We start from the raw sequence: 22,686 nt of genomic DNA on the forward strand, positions 1-22,686 counted from the left end.
AACAATTCAACGTGGTATGTTGGTAGCAGTGATGCTAAAGTCTATGTATATATGTAATGGAGCAAGTGTATCACTAAAGTGGTTGCCATGGCAACCAGGATGCTGTTTTCCATCCGTTCCTGTCCGCACTCTAACTCCCAAAGTTTACAACTTTCACGTTTCATATTTGGTACATAGGTACAGACTGTGGAGACGGTGTGTCGTGACATACGTTCATCATCTAAAGTGGTTGCCATGGCAACCAGGATGCTGTTTTCCATGGAGTAGCATAATTCTGTATATACCTTCTTGTTCGGGCGTATATTGTGCTCACTTGCGCTCTTGTTCCTGATTGCAATATACAAATACATATATTGCTTTAAAATTATTTGGATCAGACTTCACTGCAATGCTTTATAAAAAAATATTAATTATCAGACGAGTCTTTTAAAAACGATAAATGTATAAACAGGCGAGCATTGGGTGGCTTTGACACCAACTCTGGTTCTGACCTGCTTCTACATTTGCAGCCCTGTGATTCGTGTATTCGTGGTTTTTCTGACCTGATTCTACATTTACAGTCTTGTGATTCGTGTATTCGTGTTTTTTCTGACCTGCTTCTACATTTGCAGCCCTGTGATTCGTGTATTCACGGTTTTTCTGACCTGCTTCTACATTTGCAGTCCTGTGATTCGTGTATTCACGGTTTTTCTGACCTGATTCTACATTTACAGCCCTGTGATTTGTGTATTCGCAGTTTTTCTGACCTACATTTGCAGCCCTGTGATTCGTGTATTCGCGGTTTTTCTGACCTACATTTGCAGCCCTGTGATTCGTGTATTCGCTGTTTTCTGACCTGATTCTACATTTGCAGCCCTGTGATTCATGTATTCGCGGTTTTTCTGACCTGCGTCTACATTTGCAGCCCTGTGATTCGTGCATTCGCGGTTTTTCTGACCTGCTTCTACATTTGCAGCCCTGTGATTCGTGTATTCACGGTTTTTCTGACCTGATTCTACATTTACAGCCCTGTGATTTGTGTATTCGTGTTTTTTTTTCTGACCTGCGTCTGCATTTGCAGCCCTGTGATTCGTGCATTCGCGGTTTTTCTGACCTGCTTCTACATTTGCAGCCCTGTGATTCGCGTCTTCGCGGTTTTTCTGACCTGCTTCGACATTTGCAGCCCTGTGATTCGTGTATTCGCGGTTTTTCTGACCTACATTTGCAGCCCTGTGATTCGTGTATTCACGGTTTTTCTGATCTGCTTCTACATTTGCAGCCTGTGATTCGTGTATTCACGGTTTTTCTAACCTGCTTCTTCATTTGCAGTCCTGTGATTCGTGTATTCGCAGTTTTTCTGACCTGCTTCTACATTTGCAGTCCTGTGATTCGTGTATTCACGGTTTTTCTGATCTGCTTCTACATTTGCAGCCCTGTGATTCGTGTATTCACGGTTTTTCTAACCTGCTTCTTCATTTGCAGTCCTGTGATTCATGTATTCACGGTTTTTCTAACCTGCTTCTTCATTTGCAGTCCTGTGATTCGTGTATTCGCAGTTTTTCTGACCTGCTTCTACATTTGCAGTCCTGTGATTCGTGTATTCACGGTTTTTCTAACCTGCTTCTTCATTTGCAGCAATGGGATTCGTGTATTCACGGTTTTTCTGACCTGCTTCTACATTTGCAGCCCTGTGATTCGTGTATTCACGGTTTTTCTGACCTTCTACATTCGCGGCTTTGTTCTTTGTAAATTAGTGGTTTTTCACAGGATTTTTTGCTTTCACCTTTTGAAACTACTGGGAACCTATCCCCCTTTTTCCCTTTGAAACAATCCCCCAGCATTTGCGAATTTGATATTTGCGGCATATTTCTGGAAAGTCTCCCCTGCTAATGTCGTGGTCTGACTGAACAGTTATTGCCAAAATATAGAAACATAATTCTGTGTCCCATGACTTTTGCCGACAATCCCAAAATCATTTTACTTGCTTCATGCCCAGATATTGCGTACATGTGCAGAATATGAAGGAAATGTGTAGCAGACGCTCATCAATGCATTGGAAATGTGTTTTGCAGGAGATCCTGAACGTCTACCCTTTGCTCAACCCTCCAACTCTGACCGCTCGTCAGTCGAACCGTATTTGCGGTGTCCTGACATTGTTACAACGTGTTGCCGCACACCCGGAGACCAGGTTTGATCTATTGCTCCTCCTCTCGCCTTTTTGTATTACTTGGGGGGTGGGAGAGGGAACTTGGTGGGTGGTATGGGGTCGGGGGGGAGGGTAGATTTTTTTTTTTTGTTTTTTGTCATAAAAAAAGGAGAATAGTCACAAAGTGATCAGCATTCCTGAGGTTAGGCATTTGTTAAACAGAAGGATGTTCCATGATGAAGTGTTCGGCACCCCTGACTCTCGACAGGTGGATGGCCTCAAGGACTGGTACGGGTGACCGAGAAACCCTCAATTCATCCTGACAATCAACACCTTTAAAAATTTGACCTCTTCGAGGAAACATCACAATTTACATTCAAATATATCTCAAAAATACTTGTGATGTATTATTCACATGAAAATTGAAGCTTTTTAATATTCGATAATTCTCCCTCTTTTTTAATCCTTGGAATGGGAAAGCTTTCATTTGGAACGTAATTTGTGTATCTTTTTTTTTTTCAGGGACGAATTTGTCTCCTCAGAAATGCTCTCGTTTATTTTACCTTTCCTTCACACCGTGAAAACAACGAAACCCTTTGAGTTCTTGCGTTTGGCAACCTTAGGAGTCATTGGTAAGTTTCATGGACACTTTGTTTTGCTCTCAACTCAAGTGGTCTTTCGAATGGCTGGTGCCCTCTGTCTTCCGGCCTCTTGCGCGCCTCTGTCTTGCAGCCTTTCGCTCCCCTCTGTCTTCCAGTCTCTCACTCCCCTCTATCTTCCAGTGTCTTGAGCCCCTCTGTCTTCCAGTCTCTCGGTCCCCTCTGTCTTCCAGTTTCTCGCTCCCCTCTGTCTTCCAGTCTCTCGCTCTCCTCTGTCTTCCAGTCTCTCGCTCCCCTCTGTCTTCCAGTGTCTCGCTCCCCTCTGTCTTCCAGCCTCTTGCGCCCCTTTGCCTTCCAGCCTCTCGCTCCCCTCTGTCTTCCAGCGTCTTGTGCCCCTCTGTCTTCCAGTATCTCGCTCCCCTCTGTCTTCCAGTGTCTTGCTCCCCTCTGTCTTCCAGTGTCTTGCGCCCCTCTGTCTTCCAGTCTCTTGCGCCCCTCTGTCTTGCAGTCTCTTGCGCCCCTCTGTCTTCCGGCCTCTTGCGCCCCTCTGTCTTGCAGTCTCTTGCGCCCCTCTCTCTTCCGGCCTCTTGCGCCCTTCTGTCTTCCGGCCTCCTGCGCCCATCTGTCTTGCGCCCCTCTGTCTTCCAGTCTCTCACTCCCCTCTGTCTTCCAGCCTCTTGCGCCCCTTTGCCTTCCAGCCTCTCGCTCCCCTCTGTCTTCCAGCGTCTTGTGCCCCTCTGTCTTCCAGTCTCTCGCTCCCCTCTGTCTTCCAGTGTCTTGCGCCCCTCTGTCTTCCAGTCTCTCGCTCCCCTCTGTCTTCCAGTCTCTTGCGCCCCTCTGTCTTCCAGTCTCTTGCACCCCTCTGCCTTCCAGCCTCTCGCTCCCCTCTGTCTTCCAGTCTCTTGCGCCCCTCTGTCTTCCAGTCTCTTGCGCCCCTCTGTCTTGCAGTCTCTTGTGCCCCTCTCTCTTCCGGCCTCTTGCGCTCTTCTGTCTTCCGGCCTCCTGCACCCCTCTGTCTTCCAGTCTCTCGCTCCGCTCTGTCTTCCAGTCTCTTGCGCCCCTCTGTCTTCCAGTCTCTTGCGCCCCTCTGTCTTGCAGTCTCTTGTGCCCCTCTCTCTTCCGGCCTCTTGCGCTCTTCTGTCTTCCGGCCTCCTGCACCCCTCTGTCTTCCAGTCTCTCGCTCCCCTCTGTCTTCCAGTGTCTTGCGCCCCTCTGTCTTGCAGTCTCTTGCGCCCCTCTGTCTTGCAGTCTCTTGTGCCCCTCTCTCTTCTGGCCTCTTGCGCCCCTCTGTCTTCCAGTCTCTTGCGCCCCTCTCTCTTCCGGCCTCTTGCGCCCCTCTCTCTTCCGGCCTCTTGCGCCCGTCTGCTTTCCAGTCTCTCGTTCCCCTCTGTCTTCCGGCCTTTTGTGCCCTCTCGATTCCGGCCTCTTGCACCCTTCTGTCTTCCGGCCTCTTGCACCTCTCTGCTTTCCAGCCTCTTGCGCCCCTCTCTCTTCCGGCTTCTTGCGCCCCTCTGTCTCTCAGCCTCTTGCGCCCCTCCGTCTTCCAGCCTCTTGCGCCCCTCTGTCTCTCAGCCTCTTGCGCCCCTCTGTCTTCCAGCCTCTTGCGCCCCTCTCTCTTCCGGCTTCTTGCGCCCCTCTGTCTCCCAGCCTCTTGCGCCCCTCCGTCTTCCAGCCTCTTGCGCCCCTCTGCCTTCCGGCCTCTTGCGCCCCTCTGTCTTCCAGCCTCTTGCACCCCTCTGTCTTCCAGCCTCTTGCACCCCTCTGACTTCCGGCCTCTTGCTCGCCCCTTTACATTTTCCATCGGGCTTTTTATCAGACCTCGGAGAACACTGCAGTCGAAAAAGACAACTTTAAAGATGCTCTGCATTGTGAAAGTGCAGACATTAAAATGTGTTGACCAGGTTCACATCCAGGTGGACTTGTGTGATTTGTTTTACACTTTGAAAACCCCTGGAACATCAGTTTTCCTTTTATTATTATTATTTTTTTTATCTTTAATACAACCTTTGATTGAGTGCTTCTGGTATATCACTGGGAGAGAGTTTCCTAAATTAATCATCATTGTTTGAGTGAGTGCAATGTTTTCCTTGTACTGTTGTGCGTAGGCGATGATGGTAATTTATACGTCGTATTAATCTTTGGTTGTCATGGAAACACTTTTGATTCCTGTGTTTAGGTGCTCTGGTGAAGCCCCATGAACGGAGCATGATCAGCTTCCTTCTTGACACAGAGCTCGTCCCTCTTTGCTTGCGCATCATGGACTTTGGTTGTGAAATGTCGAAAACGGTAGGTTCGTGCACGTCTCTTGATAATGGGGAACATTGGTATGATTTATCATGTAAGGTACTCAGTGATGCTTCCTTCATGGTCTTTGCTTCATGCTTTACTTGCTGTTCTTATCGAATTTGCTTTCGTTGTTTCAGCTCCATTATAATCGCTTCTTCATCGATTTGTTTGAGGAAGCATGTCCAATGCAGTAGAATAAAAGTAAACAGCATTACGCAGAAATCATTATAACAATCCTGATTAATAAATATTAAATAATTAACTTGTTAGTCCCCTTCCGGTTTCACCGGAGGGGAGGGACGACAGATTTTCTCGAGGTCCATCCGTCCTGAGTGTGGTTTATTTTTTCAGACTTTTTTCCCCATCCCCTTTGACATCTTCAACTGAAACTTGGTACATGGCTTGATGATGGCAAGTGACACAAGAAGTTCGAGTTTCAGGACGTTTCGTTCAATTTTTCAGTTCCAAAATATCAAATCGGTCGTGGACGTGTGTTGCAGAGCAATTCTCGTTCTTGTCATCTTCATGATTGTTCGTACCATGGAAGAGTACTCACCCTGAGGGCGATTTTGGTCCAAACGTGCAACACGTTCTTATGGATACATCCCTTCGCCTGGGCGGTGTATAGGCAACAGGCTGCTGCTTCGATCGTTCCCGAAAATAAAATTTAAATTAACCCGGATTTCACATCTGTAGCAAAGCATCCGTACTGCTTATATGCATGCGTATAATATATACAGGGGGCTGAAAAGTAGGTATACAGTAATGAATAAAAGTATAGTCCTGACTGTATACCTACTTTTGCAGACCCCTGTATATATTGTTGCGGATTCGCGCCCGCCGGCGTGCTGACGGCCACGTAACTCGAATCGCGGCACGTCGCCCACCGGACAGACAATCCAGTCGTGACCCTCTCGGACTAACGCCAGGAACCAGTCACGGGTGGACCTTTCGGTCTCACCGCGATCGTGCCAATCGGCCCCCGCGTGGGATAGGGTTGCTCGCCAAATTCGACCTACCTAAGTACCCACACGGAGGGTAGACCGGGCGATCGCACCTCGCCGCAGGTCGACTTCGGACACGGGCCACTTAAGCGACCCGTTCCGTACTATCGGGATAACCGAGCGGTGTTATTCGTCGACCTCGACGGTTCGATTAATTATCGGGCGTCTTAGCCCACGACCAACCCTTTACGTGAAGCAAGATGGGGATTCAATGAAAGAAATGACGAAGCGAAGCGGGAAAACAGTTCAACAATAAGCACATTTATTTCGCGATGAACGGAAAGCACACATATACAATTCCACCAAAAGCACATGTAAAAGAAGAAGACAATGCAATATTACACAAAAAGCAAATGCAACAATGCAGATCTATCCGACTACCGGGCACACGGCAACACTTATACAATTTTACTTCACAGACGGCGCCGACAACACACATTCCCAAAGCAAAAGAAAAGAGAACCACCCTCCAGGATGAGGGGGTAGGCGGGCCTGGGGCCGAGACCGTGTCGGGCCGACCCGTCTGATGATGAGACGCGGAGCGGCGGTGGTGCCTCAACTCCGCGGGCCTCGCGGACAGTGTCTGGTAGGGGGTGGGAAGGGGGCCCCTTTGTCGCACTATCTCAGCGCGGGGGGAAACAGGAGGGGGTTGCTGATGCTCGGGGAAAGGAGGATATAACCCTGTCTCGGGTCCCGCGGCGAGCGTCTCCTCCTCCACCTCGGTCGCGTTGCTGGCCTCTCCCTGTGCCGCTCCCGGCACCGACGCGAGCACCCCCTCGTCCGCCTTCGCCGCCGTCACCTCTCCACAGCTCCGTCCTCTTCACTCCGACTAGTACCACTTCTTTCCAGCTCCACCGACGACTCTCTTGAATTCCGCACACTCCACTCTCAACTTCCAACTCAACTCTTCCTTCACTTCCAACTGAACTCTCCTCGACTGACGAACGCAGTCGTTTTTATAAGCCCCGTGGCTTTGCTCTTTCACCCTTGACCCTTTGCCTCCGACCCTTCACCTGGCTCCCCATTGGCCCGAGGAAAAGTGGGCGTGAATGCTTTTTGATCCATGAATTTGCATATAGCGACTGCCCTCCAACGCCCTGGAGGCGGGGCCAAATCGCCCCTCGCTCACCGATTGGACGGAACAAAAGTGGGCGTGAGTCGTTTTTGATCCGTTTTTCTGCGGAAAGTCCGTGATGTTTTTGAACACGCTGCTCGGTGCGCGCCCCGCACGAGTCCAGCATCGGTGCCCACGAGTGGCGTGAGATGACGGTGATGCGATGGTGGCGAGTTGTGACGGTAAAGGTCGTGGCGGTTGTGGTGAAGCGGCGTTGTGGTTGGTGGTTGTTGTTGTGAAGCGGCGTTGTGGTTGGTGGTTGTTGTTGTGATGGCTGTTGAGACGTGGTTGGTGGTGGTAATAATGGCGGCTGGTCCAAAATAAAGATAGTAAAAGAAAAACGGCTATCCTGAAGAGTCGCAGCCCGCATGAATGACATTTATTCCCTCTAAACAACGGGTTTGGGCCTAACTACACATGTACTTACAGAGATATCTCACCTAAGGGACCTGAATGGTGGTTTGCGAATTTGGTCAACCACAACAATATATACATAATATATGGTGACTGATTCGGTTGCATGTTTTGTTTTGTCAGCTGGCGGGATTTATTTTGCAAATGATTCTCATGGACGACGTGGGCCTGCTGTACGTTTGCCAGACGTATGACCGCTTTTCACATGTTGCCGGGACTCTCGTAAGTACACGTTTAACTTCACTCAAAACTTGCTGCACCGATCACGTGTCGAAGGAAGGCCTACGAGCCGTGGTTCCGACATTTGTCAGATCATCCGATGGTACAACTGATCCACCTTTCGCACCCCCAACTCCCTTACTTTGCATTGATTTTGAACAGAATTTTTTGTTTTATTAACTTTGCTTGATATTAATTGGACGGACTCGAACTTTTTTTTGGTAATGAGTTCGTTCTCGAGCTAAAATGATTCAGAATTTCTCCTGCATTGCACCGATTGCCTTTCCTCGATCCCCTCAGAGACGAGAAAATGAAATTTGATCTTAACAGGCTCTTAGGATGAAGTTTTGGTGAAGGTGGCATCCAATGGGAGGAGGAAGTTCCTCCGTAGAAAATGAAAGGTCCATTTGTCGCGACGTCACTGGTACCCAGAGTCCCCCAGGAAGTGACCGCACTTCTCCCAATCTCAGTGGCTGTTTGTCTCATCTAACAGTCGTGTGTATGGGGGGGCGATGGGGGGGGGATGGAGGCAGTTTGACTGTGAGCCTTAGATCACGCTAAACAAAAAAAAATTGATCTTTATTTATTTTTCTACAACAGTGAGGAACATAGAAGAGCAAAGTTATATTGATGGTGGGGTAGCAGGACAACGATTGAGCACAACCATCAAGGGAATAAAAAATCATGAAGGAAAGAGAGAGAGACAGAGGTGGAGGAAACACTAACACCAACAAGTAAAAGGGTTGGTTAGGAAGGGTAAATGGGGGTAATAAAGATCATTGGTCAGGATGGGGATGACATAAGGTGGCGGTACACTTCCTGTTTGATGTCCTAGTTGGAGGGAAAGAAGTCCCTCTGGCAGGCTGCACATCGACGTGAGGAGTAAGGAACAAAGGTAAGACCAATCACTGCACCGTAGTCTCCAGAAGGAAGATGGACATAAAAAAACACACACACACACACACACAGTATACTGTATTATGTCCTGGTAAGTACTTACAAAAGTTATTTTATTTGAAGTTAAAACCTTAACTTATAAACAATTGACTGATTTCCCAACTTGCCGGATCATCAGCTGGGCATCGTTTATCATCGAGGTTTCGATCCTTTCAGCCCAGAACGTCTCCAACCGGCGGGTCCACAACCCCGATCGCAGGTCCACCACATCAGTAGATTACTCAACATCAATTTGGACCTACAACCTCAAAGTTGTGTCCACACAGACAGTCAATATAGCAATGCAATATCCTGATACAAACTTATTTCATTATTACTTTTATCGACAGTAAAACTACATATTAATATCTTTAATCATACATCACTTTATGTAATAATATATGAAGTGATAAACACTTTACCTTGCAGACACGTCCATGACACAGCACCTCCATCTCATCATAGACTCAAACCTGTCATTCAAATATTCAAACTGTCATTGACAACCGATTTTAACATGCGGTACTGCGTATCCTAGCAACCACCGGCAAATTATGTTAATGCTTATTTATAATGTATTTTATTAATTGTATTTTCATCAAAATACCTTCATCATTTAATACCATCTATAAATATATATTAATATTTATGTTTAATCAATATCATGATTTGAATAATTTGTCTCACTAAAACAGTGAATTATTATTATAATCAAATGCAATGCAATGGGAACTTGTTCACACGAAAACCAAACATACTTAAACAAAAGGTGATGATGGAGTGTAAAGACTTTCTCACAACTGATCAAACAATGAGCCAAATATCCTTTGTTTAACATGATGGACAAAACCTTCTCAGCACGTTCCACAAAATCATCCTTTACGGAATCAAATTCTTACAAATATAAGTATCTGAGATTAAAAGACATTGTAAGCCATTGTTTTGTGAACAAAGGAGTAAAATCGTGGAAACAATCGAACAGAGCTGTTATAAGGGTTTGTAAAAACCAGCACTGTCATACTTTCCTCAACAAGTTGGGGATTTGAGGTGTAACCCAATTTGTGTGCGACTACTCCTCAAATGAGAACCTGCCACCCTTCAACATACATCTCTCATCGAATGTAGAGTGAAATTGGTTATTGTTCTTTTTTTTTTCCATTGGTTTATTCTTAGTTGATGACGTGATAGAGGTTTCTAACCTGTCCACGCACGCAGAGGGAGACATAGGGATTTGTGTGCATGTGCCCGTCTGTCCGTCGAGGACATGAACCTTATCAACATTTGGACTTCTGTTATCAAATTTTCAACAAACCATTAATATTACAATATGGAGAAAACTAATTAATGAATTTAACTCTTTTTTTTTTTCAGCCGTTTTCATCAAGTTTAGTTTGAATACAAAGCGGATGTGGACGGGCTTTGCATTTTGAGATACTTTCCAGTTTTATAATTTAATTTAACTGACAGGGACACACGGAACTCGCCTCCTGAACTCGCTTCCACCCCCCCTCACAAACCCCAAGTCATCAACTTCCCCTCCCAAACTCCACATCTTCAATCTCCACCTCTCAACCTCCCCCTCCCACTCCATACCCGAAGCCTACAATCCTCCTCCCCAAACCCACCACAACTCCTCAGTCCCCCTACCCCACGTATAAAGTCCTCAACATTCCCCTCCCCTATCATCCACATCACAGAAACCTACGGTCTGGTGATATATCGATATACCAGGATCGTTTTTAGCTCACTTGGAACGTAGCTCCACGGACCTGATGGAATGGCGCGCCGTCCGTCCGTCCATCCGCAAATACAGTCACGGCCAAAAATATTGGCACCCTTGCACTTTTTTTCAAATATTGTACCATATCTTCCAGAAAATTGTTGAAATTAAAAAATATTTTGGTTTCCACAAACTGGATGTATTTATTTGCTTTCCAGTGGAACAAAACAAAGCAAGCTGAAAAAAAATTACGAAATCTCAGCTTATTCCACAGAGAAATCCTAAAATGTCCCGGACAATCTTATTAGCACCTTTTAGAAGTTGTTAGAAATAGATTTCAACCAGGTGATTCTCCTTGACTTTGGAATTGAACTCACCTGTGGTGAGCTGCATGTACCTGCAACATAAAAATCACTTATTCAACCAGTTTGAGTGGTAAAAAGGACTCATTCTGCTGTTTTGTGTCACTGTGTGTGCCGTAATGAGCACGGAGAAAAGAAATAAAAAACAGAGAATTGTCTGAGGAGGTCAAACACAAGATTGTATCCAAGCACGGACAATCTCAAGGGTATACGTCCATCTCCAGAGACCTTGATGTTCCTGTGTCCAATGTACACAATGTTATCAGGAAGTTTAAGGTCCATGGCACTGCAGCCAACCTCTCTGGACGTGGCCGCAAGAGAAACCTTGGTCGAAGATTGCAGTGAAGGATAATTATTCGTATGGTGGAGGAAGCACCTCGATCAACTGCCAAACAGATTCAAGCTGACCTTCAGACACAAGGTAACAGTTTCAACTCACACCATCCGTTGCTAACTCCATGAAAGGGGGTTCCATGGAAGGAGACCCAGGAGGACCCCACTGCTGGGAGAGAGAAATAAGAAAGCCTGACTGGAGTTTACCAAAACACACCTGAACAAGCCAAAATCCTTCTGGGAGAATGTCCTGTTTTCAGGTGAGATCAAATTAGAGCTTTTTGGTAAAGCAAATCATCTCTATGTTTACAGAAAACAAATTCAATCCTTCAAAGAAAAGAACTCCTTTCCTGCAGTCAAACATGGAGGAGGTTCAGTGATGTTTTGGGGTTGCTGTGCTGCCTCTGGGACTGGTTACCTTGAATGTGTGTGTGTGCATGACATCATGAAATCAGGAGATTACCAAGGAGGAATTTTGGAGCACAATGTTCATCTCAGTTTGAGAAAGCTGTGTCTCTGTCATCCTTCTCACACTGGGTTGAACAATGACCCCAAACACACTTCAAACAGCACCAGGAATGGTTCAAGATAAAACACAGGACTGTTCTGAAGTGGGCAGCAATGAGTCCAGATCTCAATCCCATTGAACACCAGTGGGGAGATCTGAAAACAGCAGTTGGGAGAAGGTACCCTTCAAATCTGGGAGAACTGGAGCAGTTTGTGCAAGAAGAGTGGGGGCCATCCTGCAAGTGGAGAGGATTAGGAATCTCATTCTTGGATACAGGAAGTGCTTCACTGCAGTGTTTTTGTCCAAAGGCCATGATACCAAATATTAAGTGGAGGGCGTTAATAATTTTATCAATGCCATTTCATTGTATTTTCTGATTTAAAAGGATTTATTAAGTTGTGAATCAAAAACTAAGGTTCTGTAATATTAACAGTGAAATGTATAATTGTGGAAACAAAATACTTTTGTTAATTTAAACTTTTTTTGGCCACAACCGTAAATTCTTGGTTGTTTTGTTTTTTTCTCTGAAACTGGACAAACAATTTCAATGAAACTTCACCACAACCTTCATCACCATTGGGATCGTACTCCATGGAGAGCATTGTTGCTGCCTCGGCAGTCTCCTGGGCGAGTGGGCACGACCCTGGATGGGTCACCACTCCGACACAGGATACCAGCAAGCTGGCACTCATTTTGCCAACCTCGGAAGGATGGCAGGCAGAGTCAACCCCACCTGGTATTAATTCAACAGCTGAGTGGGATTTGAACTCTTGGGATCCTAGGATCGAATGGTGGATCCTCGGTGTGGATCGAATGGTGGATCGAATGATCCTAGGATCCTAGGATCCCAAGCCCACCACTCTACTCATTAAGCCAACACCAGGCATATTAATCACAGTGTTTGGACCAAGTGTTGTTCACAGCATTTAAAATAAATCGATAGGTTTTTACTTTCTTCTCAATTACATCTTTTGTGGGTCATCCATGCCGACCGGTGGTTCCCTGGTTATCTTATCCAGCCGCTGCCAGGTGAGCACCCAGGGGGTATCACCCCTTTGTTTATTTATACGCACATTGATGGCGGAAAAAATCGATACCGACGGAGCTTCCAGGAACTACGATCGAAACAGCAACAGCATGGCTCCTGCGTGTCACGGGCCCATCACAGTCGCCTGTCCAACTCGCAATCCCACGAGAAATGCAGAAACCCCGTGGAATTTGCAACTCTTAGTTGACCGTGAGCAGCCTAATTGCGCCAATAAATAACCCTCACGGCCTAAACCAATTTTCTTCTTCCTCTTCCTTTTAACGGTCGCTTTGGTCGTTTTACACTGCAGGGAAAACTTATAGGGAGGGCATGACCACTGTGAATACGACAGCTCCGAAGATTTATTTGGCTCGGCATAGCTCGGACACGGCAACCGTGTGATTTTATTTTAACGTTTCGGTTGCGATCGTGGTTGGAGTCAGGCCTGCTATCCAACCAATGGACGAACACGCTCATTGTTATATCGATTGTTGTTTGAAGGGTAAACGACGAGCAGTATTATCCGGTGTAAATTTAACAAATGGCTGCAGCACCGAACACTTCCTGGCTTCTCGTCAAAGTTCCACGCACGTTCGTGGATACAATGCTTTGTAATTTTATTGATGGATACACTTGTGCAACTGTTTCAGTTTACCGACCAATGATGATTTGTTTGCACTCAGGGGAAAATGGTGCTGACACTTTTGAAAAAACCTTCACCTCGTCGCATCACTATTGTGCTCAGGTGCTACATGCGTCTTTCGGACGATCCCCGGTGAGTATAAGTAACTTGTGGTGTCTTATATGTCTGCACTGCAGTGGAAAACCGGCAGGAAGTGGATACCTTTCACTCGTTTACCTGTTTGAAAGGGAGTTTTTATGATCCGTGACCAATGATATGCATCAGGACAAACCTCGTGACCGGACTGTGCCGACTATGCCTGGTGTTGGCTTCATGGTTAGGGCGGTTGGCTTGGGATCCGAGGTTGAAGTTGAAATCCTGTCGTCCGTTGAATTAATGCCAGGTGGGGTTGACTCGGCCTATCTCCCTTCCGAGGCCGGCAAAATGAGCACCGGCTTGCTCGGATGATCGAGCCGTTCGAGTCTCCTGCGTCGGGAGTGGCGGCCTGTTCAGCATTGTGCCCAATCGCGACCGCTCCGGCAGCACCGACGCTCTCTCTCCGTGCGGAGTATGGTCCCGATGGATGGATGGGCAGACTGCGGAGGTGTGGCGCACCTGCCTTTGAACTGTCTCGTCTGGGTTTGATCCTCGGCCTGGCCACAAATTGTCAGGACGATGCTCCGTCGGCACGGCGTTGCATCGCACAGCGTGCCGTCCCTCGGACGGACGTCAAGTCCCGGTCGTCCCGTCTGCTCGCATTTCTTGGTGCACGTTGAAGACGGCACGGTGTTTTCCGTGAAGAGGAGGTGAGTTGTTGCAGGCATCCTGACTTATATTACAAACGCCTTCTCTCACCACCACTGGGATGGCAAAGGCAAACCACCCGGTGTATTCCTCACGACGAGGGTCTTTGCAGCATCAAACCTGCTCTTCAGACAGAGCGCCAGAGACATCAGGACAAACCAGGAAAGTGAAAAGCATTTTTTGACACGTTTTAGATTTTACAGACAGTTGAATATTTGCTCCACACAGGTAGACAAGCTCTGCTTCAGAAGCTTTTTGTGTTGTTGTTCACCACATTTGCTGTGGAGTCCACGCAGCTTCGACGTCGAGCAAAGGCATTGTGAAAAACATCAAATGTGATGGAGGTTCGAGTTCCTCTCTTCTTCGTACCATACGGCAGCTTGGCTGCCGGGTAGCTGTCATTTTGTTGGGGCACAGCTGTGCCGCTGATTGTGTGCCCCTATACCGGCACACCGGGACTCATTTCGCCGACCTCGGAACGATGACGGGCTGAGTCGACCCCACCTGGTGTTAGTTCGGCAGCCGACGGTGCTCCAACTCAGGACCCTAAGATCCCAAGCCAGCAACCCGAACCACGAAACCAACACCAGGCTTTTCAAGTTCCTTCGAAAGCATTCACGTGTCATGCGTCCGGTCACGTCAAATTGGGTTCATTCAGGAATGAGAATCTTACCTGAAGCTGAAATCTCACCTGTTGCTGCACCTGCCAGAAATCTCCACGGAGACTGGCACGGCCAAAAATATTGGCACCCTGGTACTTTTTTTCAAACAATCCACCATTTCTTACAGAAAATTGATGAAATTAAATAATCTTTTGTTCTCCACAAATGTATTTCTTTGGCTTGTTGTGGAACAAAACAAAAAAAGCTGAAAAAAACAACTAAATCTCAGCTTATTTCACTCAGAAATCCTAAAATGTTCCGGACAATCTTATTGGCACCTTTTAGAAGCTGTTAGAAATCATTAGGTTTCAAGCAGGTGATTCTCCTTCACTTTGGAATTGAACTCACCTGTGGTGAGCTGCAGGCACCTGCAATTTATAAATCACTCATTCTACCAGTTTGAGTGGAGAGGTGGACTCATTCTGCTGTTTTGTGTCACTTTGTGTACCGCAATGAGCACGGAGAAAAGAAAAGAAACCAGAGAATTGTCTGAGCAGGTCAGACACAAGATTGTACCCAAGCATGGATAACCTCAAGCCTACAAGTCCATCTCCAGAGACCTTGATGTTCCTGTGTCCACCGTACACAATGTTATCAGGAAGTTTAAGGCCCACGGCATTGGAGCCAACCTGCCTGGACGTGGCCGCAAGAGAAAACTTGATCGAAGATTGCAGCGACGGATTGTTCGAATGGTGGAGAAAGTACCTCGATCAACTGCCAAACAGATTCAAGCTGACCTTCAGATACAAGGTACGGCTGTTTCAACTCGCACCATCCGTCGCCAACTCAATGGAAGGGGGTTCCACATGGGAGGAGACCCAGGAGGACCCCACTACTGGGAGAGAGACGTAAGAAAGCCCGACCGGAGTTTACCAAAACACACCTGAACAAGCCAAAATCATTCTGGGAGAATGTCCTGTGGACAGGTGAGACCAAATTAGAGCTTTTTGGAAAAGCACTTCATCTCTATGTTTACAGAAAACAAAATGAACGCTTCAAATAAAAGAACACCTTCCCTACAGTCAAACATGGAGGAGGTTCAGTGATGTTTTGGGGTTGCTGTGCTGCCTCTGGGACTGGGTACCTTGAGTGTGTGTGTGCATGGCATCACGAAATCAGAAGATTACCAAGGAGGAATTTTGGAGCACAATGTTGCATTCATTGTGAGAAAGCTGTGTCTCTATCAGCTTTCTCACACTGGGTTGAACAATGTGACCCCAAACACACTTCAAAAAGCACCAGGAATGGTTCAAGATAAAACACAGGACTGTTCTGAAGTGGGCAGCAATGAGTCCAGATCTCAATCCCATTGATCACCAGTGGGGAGATCTGAAAACAGCAGTTGGGGGAAGGTACCCTTCAAATCTGGGAGAACTGGAGCAGTTTGTACAAGAAGAGTGGGGGCCATCCTGCAAGTGGAGAGGATGAGGAATCTCATTCATGGCTGCAGGAAGTGCCTCACTGCAGTGGTTTTGTCCAACGTCCGTGATACCAAATATTAAGCGGAGGCTGTTAATAATTTGATCAATTCCATTTTATTGTATTTTCTGATTTAAAAGGATTTATTAAGTTGTGAATTTTTAAAACAAAGGTTCTGTAATATTAACAGTGAAATGTATAATTGTGGAAACAAAATACTTTTGTTAATTTAAACTTATTTTTCGAGAAAAAGTTGTGAGTTATTTGAACAAAGTGTCCGGGTAACAACATGTTTTTGCCACGAATATGTATTTGTTGTAACCCGAACAGCACTATTCACGACCGGTGCAAACATGGCTCTGTTTGGGAATGTGCTCGACGCTCAGTTTGCTTGAAACGGTTCACCGTGCACGACCCGTGTCCGTCGTCCGTCTCTCACACACCCGGCTTGTCCCATAGGGCCCGACAGGCATTGCGACGATGTCTACCGCAGCAGATGAAGGACAACGCTTTCACTACGCTCTTGGAAGGCAACGCGACCTCAGAGCTTTTGCTGGCGAAGCTCATGAAAAACTTGCAGGAAGGGGTCGTTACGGACCCCAATGGTGTCCCCTTGCCAGGTCAGTGATTCGGGACGAATGAAAGTGCTGTGCCCACCTTTTTGTGCCAGTTTGGAGTTTAGTTAACTCTGTGAAGCCAACAAAGTGTCTCCATTGCCGATCACATGACTCTGTTAACGGTTTGAACTTCTTTCACCAACACCTGTTTTTACGCCATGTTTAATATTTTGAAAAGTCTTTTAGCCTTTTTTATTCCCTCTTCTTGTAGTTCTTCTGTCTTCTTCATCCTTTTGTGTTTTTTTGTCCTGGTGCCAAGAAGGCCTTAAAGTTGGAATTCCTCCCAAGGTGTGCAAGTTTTCAGAGTTGGTTAATGAACTACTGATCCTCTGCTGTGACAACCTTCAATTGTTCAGATAAATGTTTTAATCAGATAAAGAGAGAAAATGAAAGGCGTTGCTTTGAAATAATTATTTGTTTTCCGATTGTGACGGTTTCGCATTGTTTGTCGTACGCGCTCGTCCAATCGACGGAGGGACGGTCGGAGTACCCGGGGAACGGTGCGGAGCACGGCTTCCCCGTCCCGACGCACCGCAGCACCTCCGTCGCTCTTCCAGGTGAACGCGACGACCCGAAACCTTGCACCTCGATTTCAGGTGAACACCTTTCCCCATCCGTTGTGGATGTGCCGTTCACCAAGTCCCGATTTGTGTTGAAACGAGGGTAACATGTTCGTATTCGTCATCGTTACCACGTTGTTGCTGCGGCGATTGTGACGCGGTGTGTGAAGAGTCGTCACAATTTCTGGTCACGCCGACATTTTGTTTGGAAAAGTTTAAATTTCATTTTGAAACGGCTTCGTCGACACCTCGTTGTCCAGTAAAAATGACGAGTGTTTGTGACAGCCTCTCGACCTGGTCGCTTCCAGTCACAGTGAGCGAGGTGCTCTCTTCGTTCACGTGAAGAAGATCGCTTTCGAGTAAAAACTTTATTTTAAAACCGAGAGGAAAGTTCGTTTTTGAGGAACTGCTTGTTGGAACAGTTCGTTGTACCTGTACCTGTGCACGAAACGTTTTCTCACCTGCTCGCGCCTTGCTGCTCACGTACCTCGTCAGATCCGTGGAGTGTACGAGGAAGAGACACATTTCATTGGTTAACGGTGTCGGTTGTTTCCAAACTCTCGGTGCTATTTTAACGTTTTATTTTGAAAAGGGCGAACAAGATTCAAAATGAACAATCGCCCGTCCATCAGGAAGGAGAGACTTGGGGGATTCGTGTTTGGAACTTTAACAATGGTGGGACGGCGCGAATGACCTGTTTGGTGCGAGCACGGCGTGCCGGGCAAGCGACGGAGAAGTTGTGTGTGTCACCTCCTCACACACTCCTCAACAGCCGTCTTGAGATGCCGGATGTTACAAGAGTTGTGTTTGTGAACGTTGTCCTCCGTGAAGCCACACCGAAACTTGTCCAGCGGATTGAGTGACGTCCGGGGAATGGTGTGACCTGACCAGACGTGCTCTGCCTTGAAGGACGTGACCCTCCTACCCCGTCGCCAAACTTCTTCGCCTAGTAGTTGGTGTGTGTGAGAGTGTGTTTGAGAACGTTTCATGTGCTGCCTCAGGGTCCCAAAGACAGGAGTGTGCGAAGGACCGAGCACTTGTGAGCGTCGACGAGAGGATGTCCTGGGACTTTGAGTGACGGGTCGTGTCGCCGCCTCGACACACCCGGTGTTCGTTCTCTCGGATTTCTCGAGATTGCGAACAGTTCCTTCCTTCTGGAACTTTCTGGAGCTTATTGACGTCGTGAAAGAAGACAGTTCTTGCTGGATGGGTCTCTCACTTTGAAATCCACCGAGCGTTGATCACACACTTCATCTCAAGGTACCATTCCACCAGTTCGCTTCGTCGTCGTGCTTCGTGCGACACATTGTGTTCCAGACTCATGAAGCTTGGTGGAGACAATTTCCCGACTTCCGAGAACATAACCTGAAAATTAATCAATAATAAAGTTTAACAATGTTCGATTGGGACACAATCGAAACATTGCCAAGACTGTTGAACCAATCTGCACCTGCAAACATCGATCATTGATGATCTTTCAGGAACATGAGAATGTGCGAACAAATGGTGTGTGAAAGGAGCGACTGGAATGAAGGAGGGAGGGACTGGTGGAGGAATGAATGAGTGAGGGAAGGAAGGAGGATAGTAAAGAATTTGAGTGAACACACACACACACTGTCACAAACACACACATGCCTGTCCCAATGTTCTCTGCTGGAGGAGACTGCACTGGTATCCATGAGGTTGTGGGTTCAAATCCTGCAGAAGACACCAGAGTTGTGGATTTGGATTCTTGGTTCCGGCAAATCGAGTTCGTGTAAACAGAAACAGCCACGTCACGGTTACGTTGTCAGTAAAAACCAAGCTGGCTCATGAACGAATTCAGGGTGCAATAATCCGCCCGTCCTTCGTGAAGAGTAGGCGAGCTATCGCCGGCACCATGAACAAATTACAAATTCCTGCCCGAATCAGCAGAGGGCACTGTATCAGCACCTTCAGGTAACGATGCAAAATCAGCAGCCGTGCTACCGACGAACAAACAAAACTATTTTCTCGGGTTATCAGCGACGACCTCCCCTGGGCCGAGCGAACTGCGAACCCTGCTCCAAAGGCAGTTACAGACTCGGTGTTCTCGATCATTCCATGCAACAATTAAAACTATTCAAGGTCCACAAGGTCTTTGTCTCGAGTACAGTGGGAGTGCTGAAATTCCCTGTGGGTTGGTGCTCTCGCATCACGTCTCCCCGAGATTCGAAGTTCTTAACGTCAATGTGACGAGGTCTGTCTCACGTCACAGGCAGTTGGTGGTGACTGGTTTTTGCACCTCTCCTCCACTCGAGTTCCCTCCTCTCTCTGTCCATCCCCGGTAACTTCAGAAAGCACATCTCTCCCCCCTCCCCTTGTCCCCAACTTCCAAATTCCAGGCTGTCGGCAAACCTCATCTCTTTCCTGCTGGACGTGGAACCGCCTTCCTCAGGCCGTTCAACACCATTCTTCCCTCCAGTGTTTCAAGCAGGTAATGCATCACCATCTCACATCATCCCCCATCGCAACACATGATCTTTTCTACCCCTTTTTGGCTGGTTATTTTGTTTCCTCCCTCTTTTCCTTGCTTGGTGTCCGGTTGTTGCCCCACTTTTGCAGCATGAGCTCCCGGACATCGTCAGCCCGCTCTTCCAAAATTAAAAAAAAGAAACAAATACTCCTAAAATTATTTATTTAACATTGTTTATTAACACAAGATAAGGTCACATTGGAAGCAGCGTCCTGCCGTGTCGACATCATGGATTTGTGGAGCAGGAAAGTTGAAGACAATGAAACATTTTATCATTGTTATTTAATTCCGATTGTAATCCTTACAAAAAAAAACAAAGGAAGCTCACTGTGACGTACAGTTCACTTCAAAAAGCTCAAAATGTACATCGGCGAAAGTTCGAAACCTCAAACCATAACATGTGACGTGTCCATGAGCATTCCGCCGGACGTCCACGTGGGTGTCAGACAATCATTCTTCTCTTTGTTCATACTCCCGACATGGCACCCCAGATGATATATATATATATATATATATATATATATATATATATATATATATATATATATATATATATATATATATATATATATATGTATGAACCAGAGTTATAGATCTAAACAACCCCAAAGCTCCTGCAGTCTCTCTGATACCAGGCACTCGTATCTCAACGATTCCGATACAAAAGCTTCAATTGGTCCATTTTAAAGTCGCTCGTCTCCACAAACAGCATGTGTGTTGTGGGCAACGAGCGTCCGGTCATGGGGTCAAAGGGCAAGTCCGTGTAGTCCGTCTCAACGTACGCTTCATCGATGTACCCCGAAAGGGAATGAGAGGCCTGTCGATCCGGGGAGAGGAGTAACTCGACGGTTTCTTTCCACTGTTTAAAGCAAATTGAGGAGCTCTGTGGGGAGGAGGTTGACAGTGGGGAGGGGGTATTGATAGGACAGGTCAAAAGCAAGGCAATCACTGGGCTTAAATTCCCCTCAATGACGTCATGAAGTGTTTATGTAAAGCTAAAACTACAATACTGACTCAAAATTCCTGGTTAAAAAGAAACCCCCAAACAAACAAATGTAAAAAACAACCAAAGTATTCTCTCAACATTTTACATCGACAAGGATACAAGTCACCTGGTATAAATCATAACATAATGTGTCATCAAGTCACCTGGTATCGTCACATCATGACTTCTTCCGAGAGCTGCTGTGCTCCAAGAACTTGCAAACAGACTTTAATAGCGACAGCATGCGTGAGCTCAGCAAGTGAGGAGGTAAAATCGCTTCGCAGATCGTCTGTCTGGTTGTGTGTGATCATCAGACACCAAACGACCACCGACGATATCCCAATCCGTTGAAACAACTCCATCCTCCGTCGTATTGAAATAAAATGACCCCCAAACATAACCCACAATTCCTTGCGATGAACGTGCCAGGACGTAATTAGGTCTGGGGACGTAAGCTGAAATGTCTTGAGTCAGTAAGTATTCAACCCCTTTGCTACGACACTCCAAATGGCGCTCAGGTGCATCCAATTTCCTTTGATCATCCTTGAGATGTCTCTTCACCTTGATTGGAGTCCACCTGTGGCCAATTAAATTGATTGGACACGATTTAGAGAGAAGCACACCTTTCTCGATGAGGTCCCACAGTTGACAGTGTCGGTCAGAGCAGAAACTTCACCATGAAGTCCAAAGAACTGTCCGTAGAACTCTGAGATAGAATAGTGAGGAGGTATAGATCTGGGGAAGGGTATAAAGAGTTCCCAAGAGCACAATGACCTCCATCATTAGGAAATGGAAACAATACGGAACGACCCAGATCCTTCCGAGAGCTGGCCGTCTGATCAAACTGAGCAACCGGGCAAGAAGCAGACCAAGAACCCGATGACAGGAGAAGGATCTGGGGGTGGTAATAGATATTGGAGGTAAGCAGGCAGCACAATGACAGGCAGCCACAGGTAAATCAAATAGGGTTTTAGGCTGTATAAGGAGGGGGGATCATATATAAATCAAGAGGTGGTGTTAACATTGTAGAGGAATTTAGTGAGGGCCACATACAGAATATTGTGTGTAGTTTTGGTCACCACAACTCATGAAGGGCATAGATGCCAGAGAGAGGGTTCAGCACAGGGTTACGAGAATGATTCCGGGCCGAGCTCGACTCAGCTATGAGGAGCAGCTGAAGGAGACAGGGCTTTATACACCAGAAAGGAGGCGGTTATGAGGAGATATCATCGAGATGTTTAAGATAATGAAAGGAAAATATAAAATAAGTGAAGATTAATTATTCAACAGAGTAAACAGTGATAGAACCAGGGCCCATAGCCTGAGAGTAAAGAAGAGGAGAGTTAAGACGGTAGTAAGGTCGGGGTCTTTCACTCAGAGAGTAGTTAATGCATGGAATGGCCTCCCTGGAAAGGTAGTGGCAGTAGAAACAGTAGATAAGTTTAAATTAGAATTAAATAGGTACCTGGAAGTGATGGAGATCGAGGAGGTGTGGGGATGTTGATAATACTTTTTGGTAGTTTGAGCATTGATGGGTGATTGTGTACGGAGTGCTGTTGGTGGGGGTCTTATCAAGGGGGGGTTGTGTGGTTGATGTTGTTTGTTTCTAACCAAGCCCATGCCCCCTCCCCTGAGGGGAAGAAAAAATAAATAAAAAATACTACAAAAAGTACAAAACAAACAAACAAACAAAAAAAACATTTTTTTTTCATTAATTAAAACTTTTTTTTGCATTTTCTTCCTTGGATCTTGTGCGGATGGGTTGGTGTGGTGTTTGCGCAGTCATGATGGGCTGAATCGCCTCCACCTGTGTTGGATTTCCTTGTTGTTAAATTAATTATCTTCTTGATGCACAAATCAAACGCCAAAAATTAAA

At 46.5% G+C, this 22,686-nt stretch overlaps 1 protein-coding gene across 14 annotated transcripts in view; it reads left to right on the forward strand.

Moving 5' to 3' along the window:
• LOC147006819 (CCR4-NOT transcription complex subunit 9-like) overlaps positions 1 to 22,686 on the forward strand; it is a 53,370-nt gene that overhangs the window by 8,981 nt on the left and 21,703 nt on the right. For 7 of the 14 annotated variants that reach the window (XM_085867806.1, XM_085867807.1, XM_085867805.1 and 4 more), the window contains 6 exons: positions 2,052 to 2,167; positions 2,648 to 2,757; positions 4,901 to 5,010; positions 7,666 to 7,764; positions 16,614 to 16,774; positions 19,695 to 19,786. In XM_085867806.1, the coding sequence (XP_085723932.1) occupies positions 2,052 to 2,167; positions 2,648 to 2,757; positions 4,901 to 5,010; positions 7,666 to 7,764; positions 16,614 to 16,774; positions 19,695 to 19,786 (688 nt within the window). Of the gene's footprint in view, positions 1 to 2,051; positions 2,168 to 2,647; positions 2,758 to 4,900; positions 5,011 to 7,665; positions 7,765 to 13,330; positions 13,423 to 16,613; positions 17,164 to 19,694; positions 19,787 to 22,686 lie in introns of those variants that run through there. The other 7 variants (XR_015054591.1, XR_015054592.1, XM_085867813.1 and 4 more) reach the window with 5 other exon arrangements.

Source organism: Eptatretus burgeri, unplaced genomic scaffold (assembly GCF_056783735.1).
Source record: "Eptatretus burgeri isolate ZD-2024b unplaced genomic scaffold, Ebu_testis_v1 Ebu_testis_scaffold_3153, whole genome shotgun sequence".
NCBI classification, from domain to species: domain Eukaryota; kingdom Metazoa; phylum Chordata; class Myxini; order Myxiniformes; family Myxinidae; genus Eptatretus; species Eptatretus burgeri.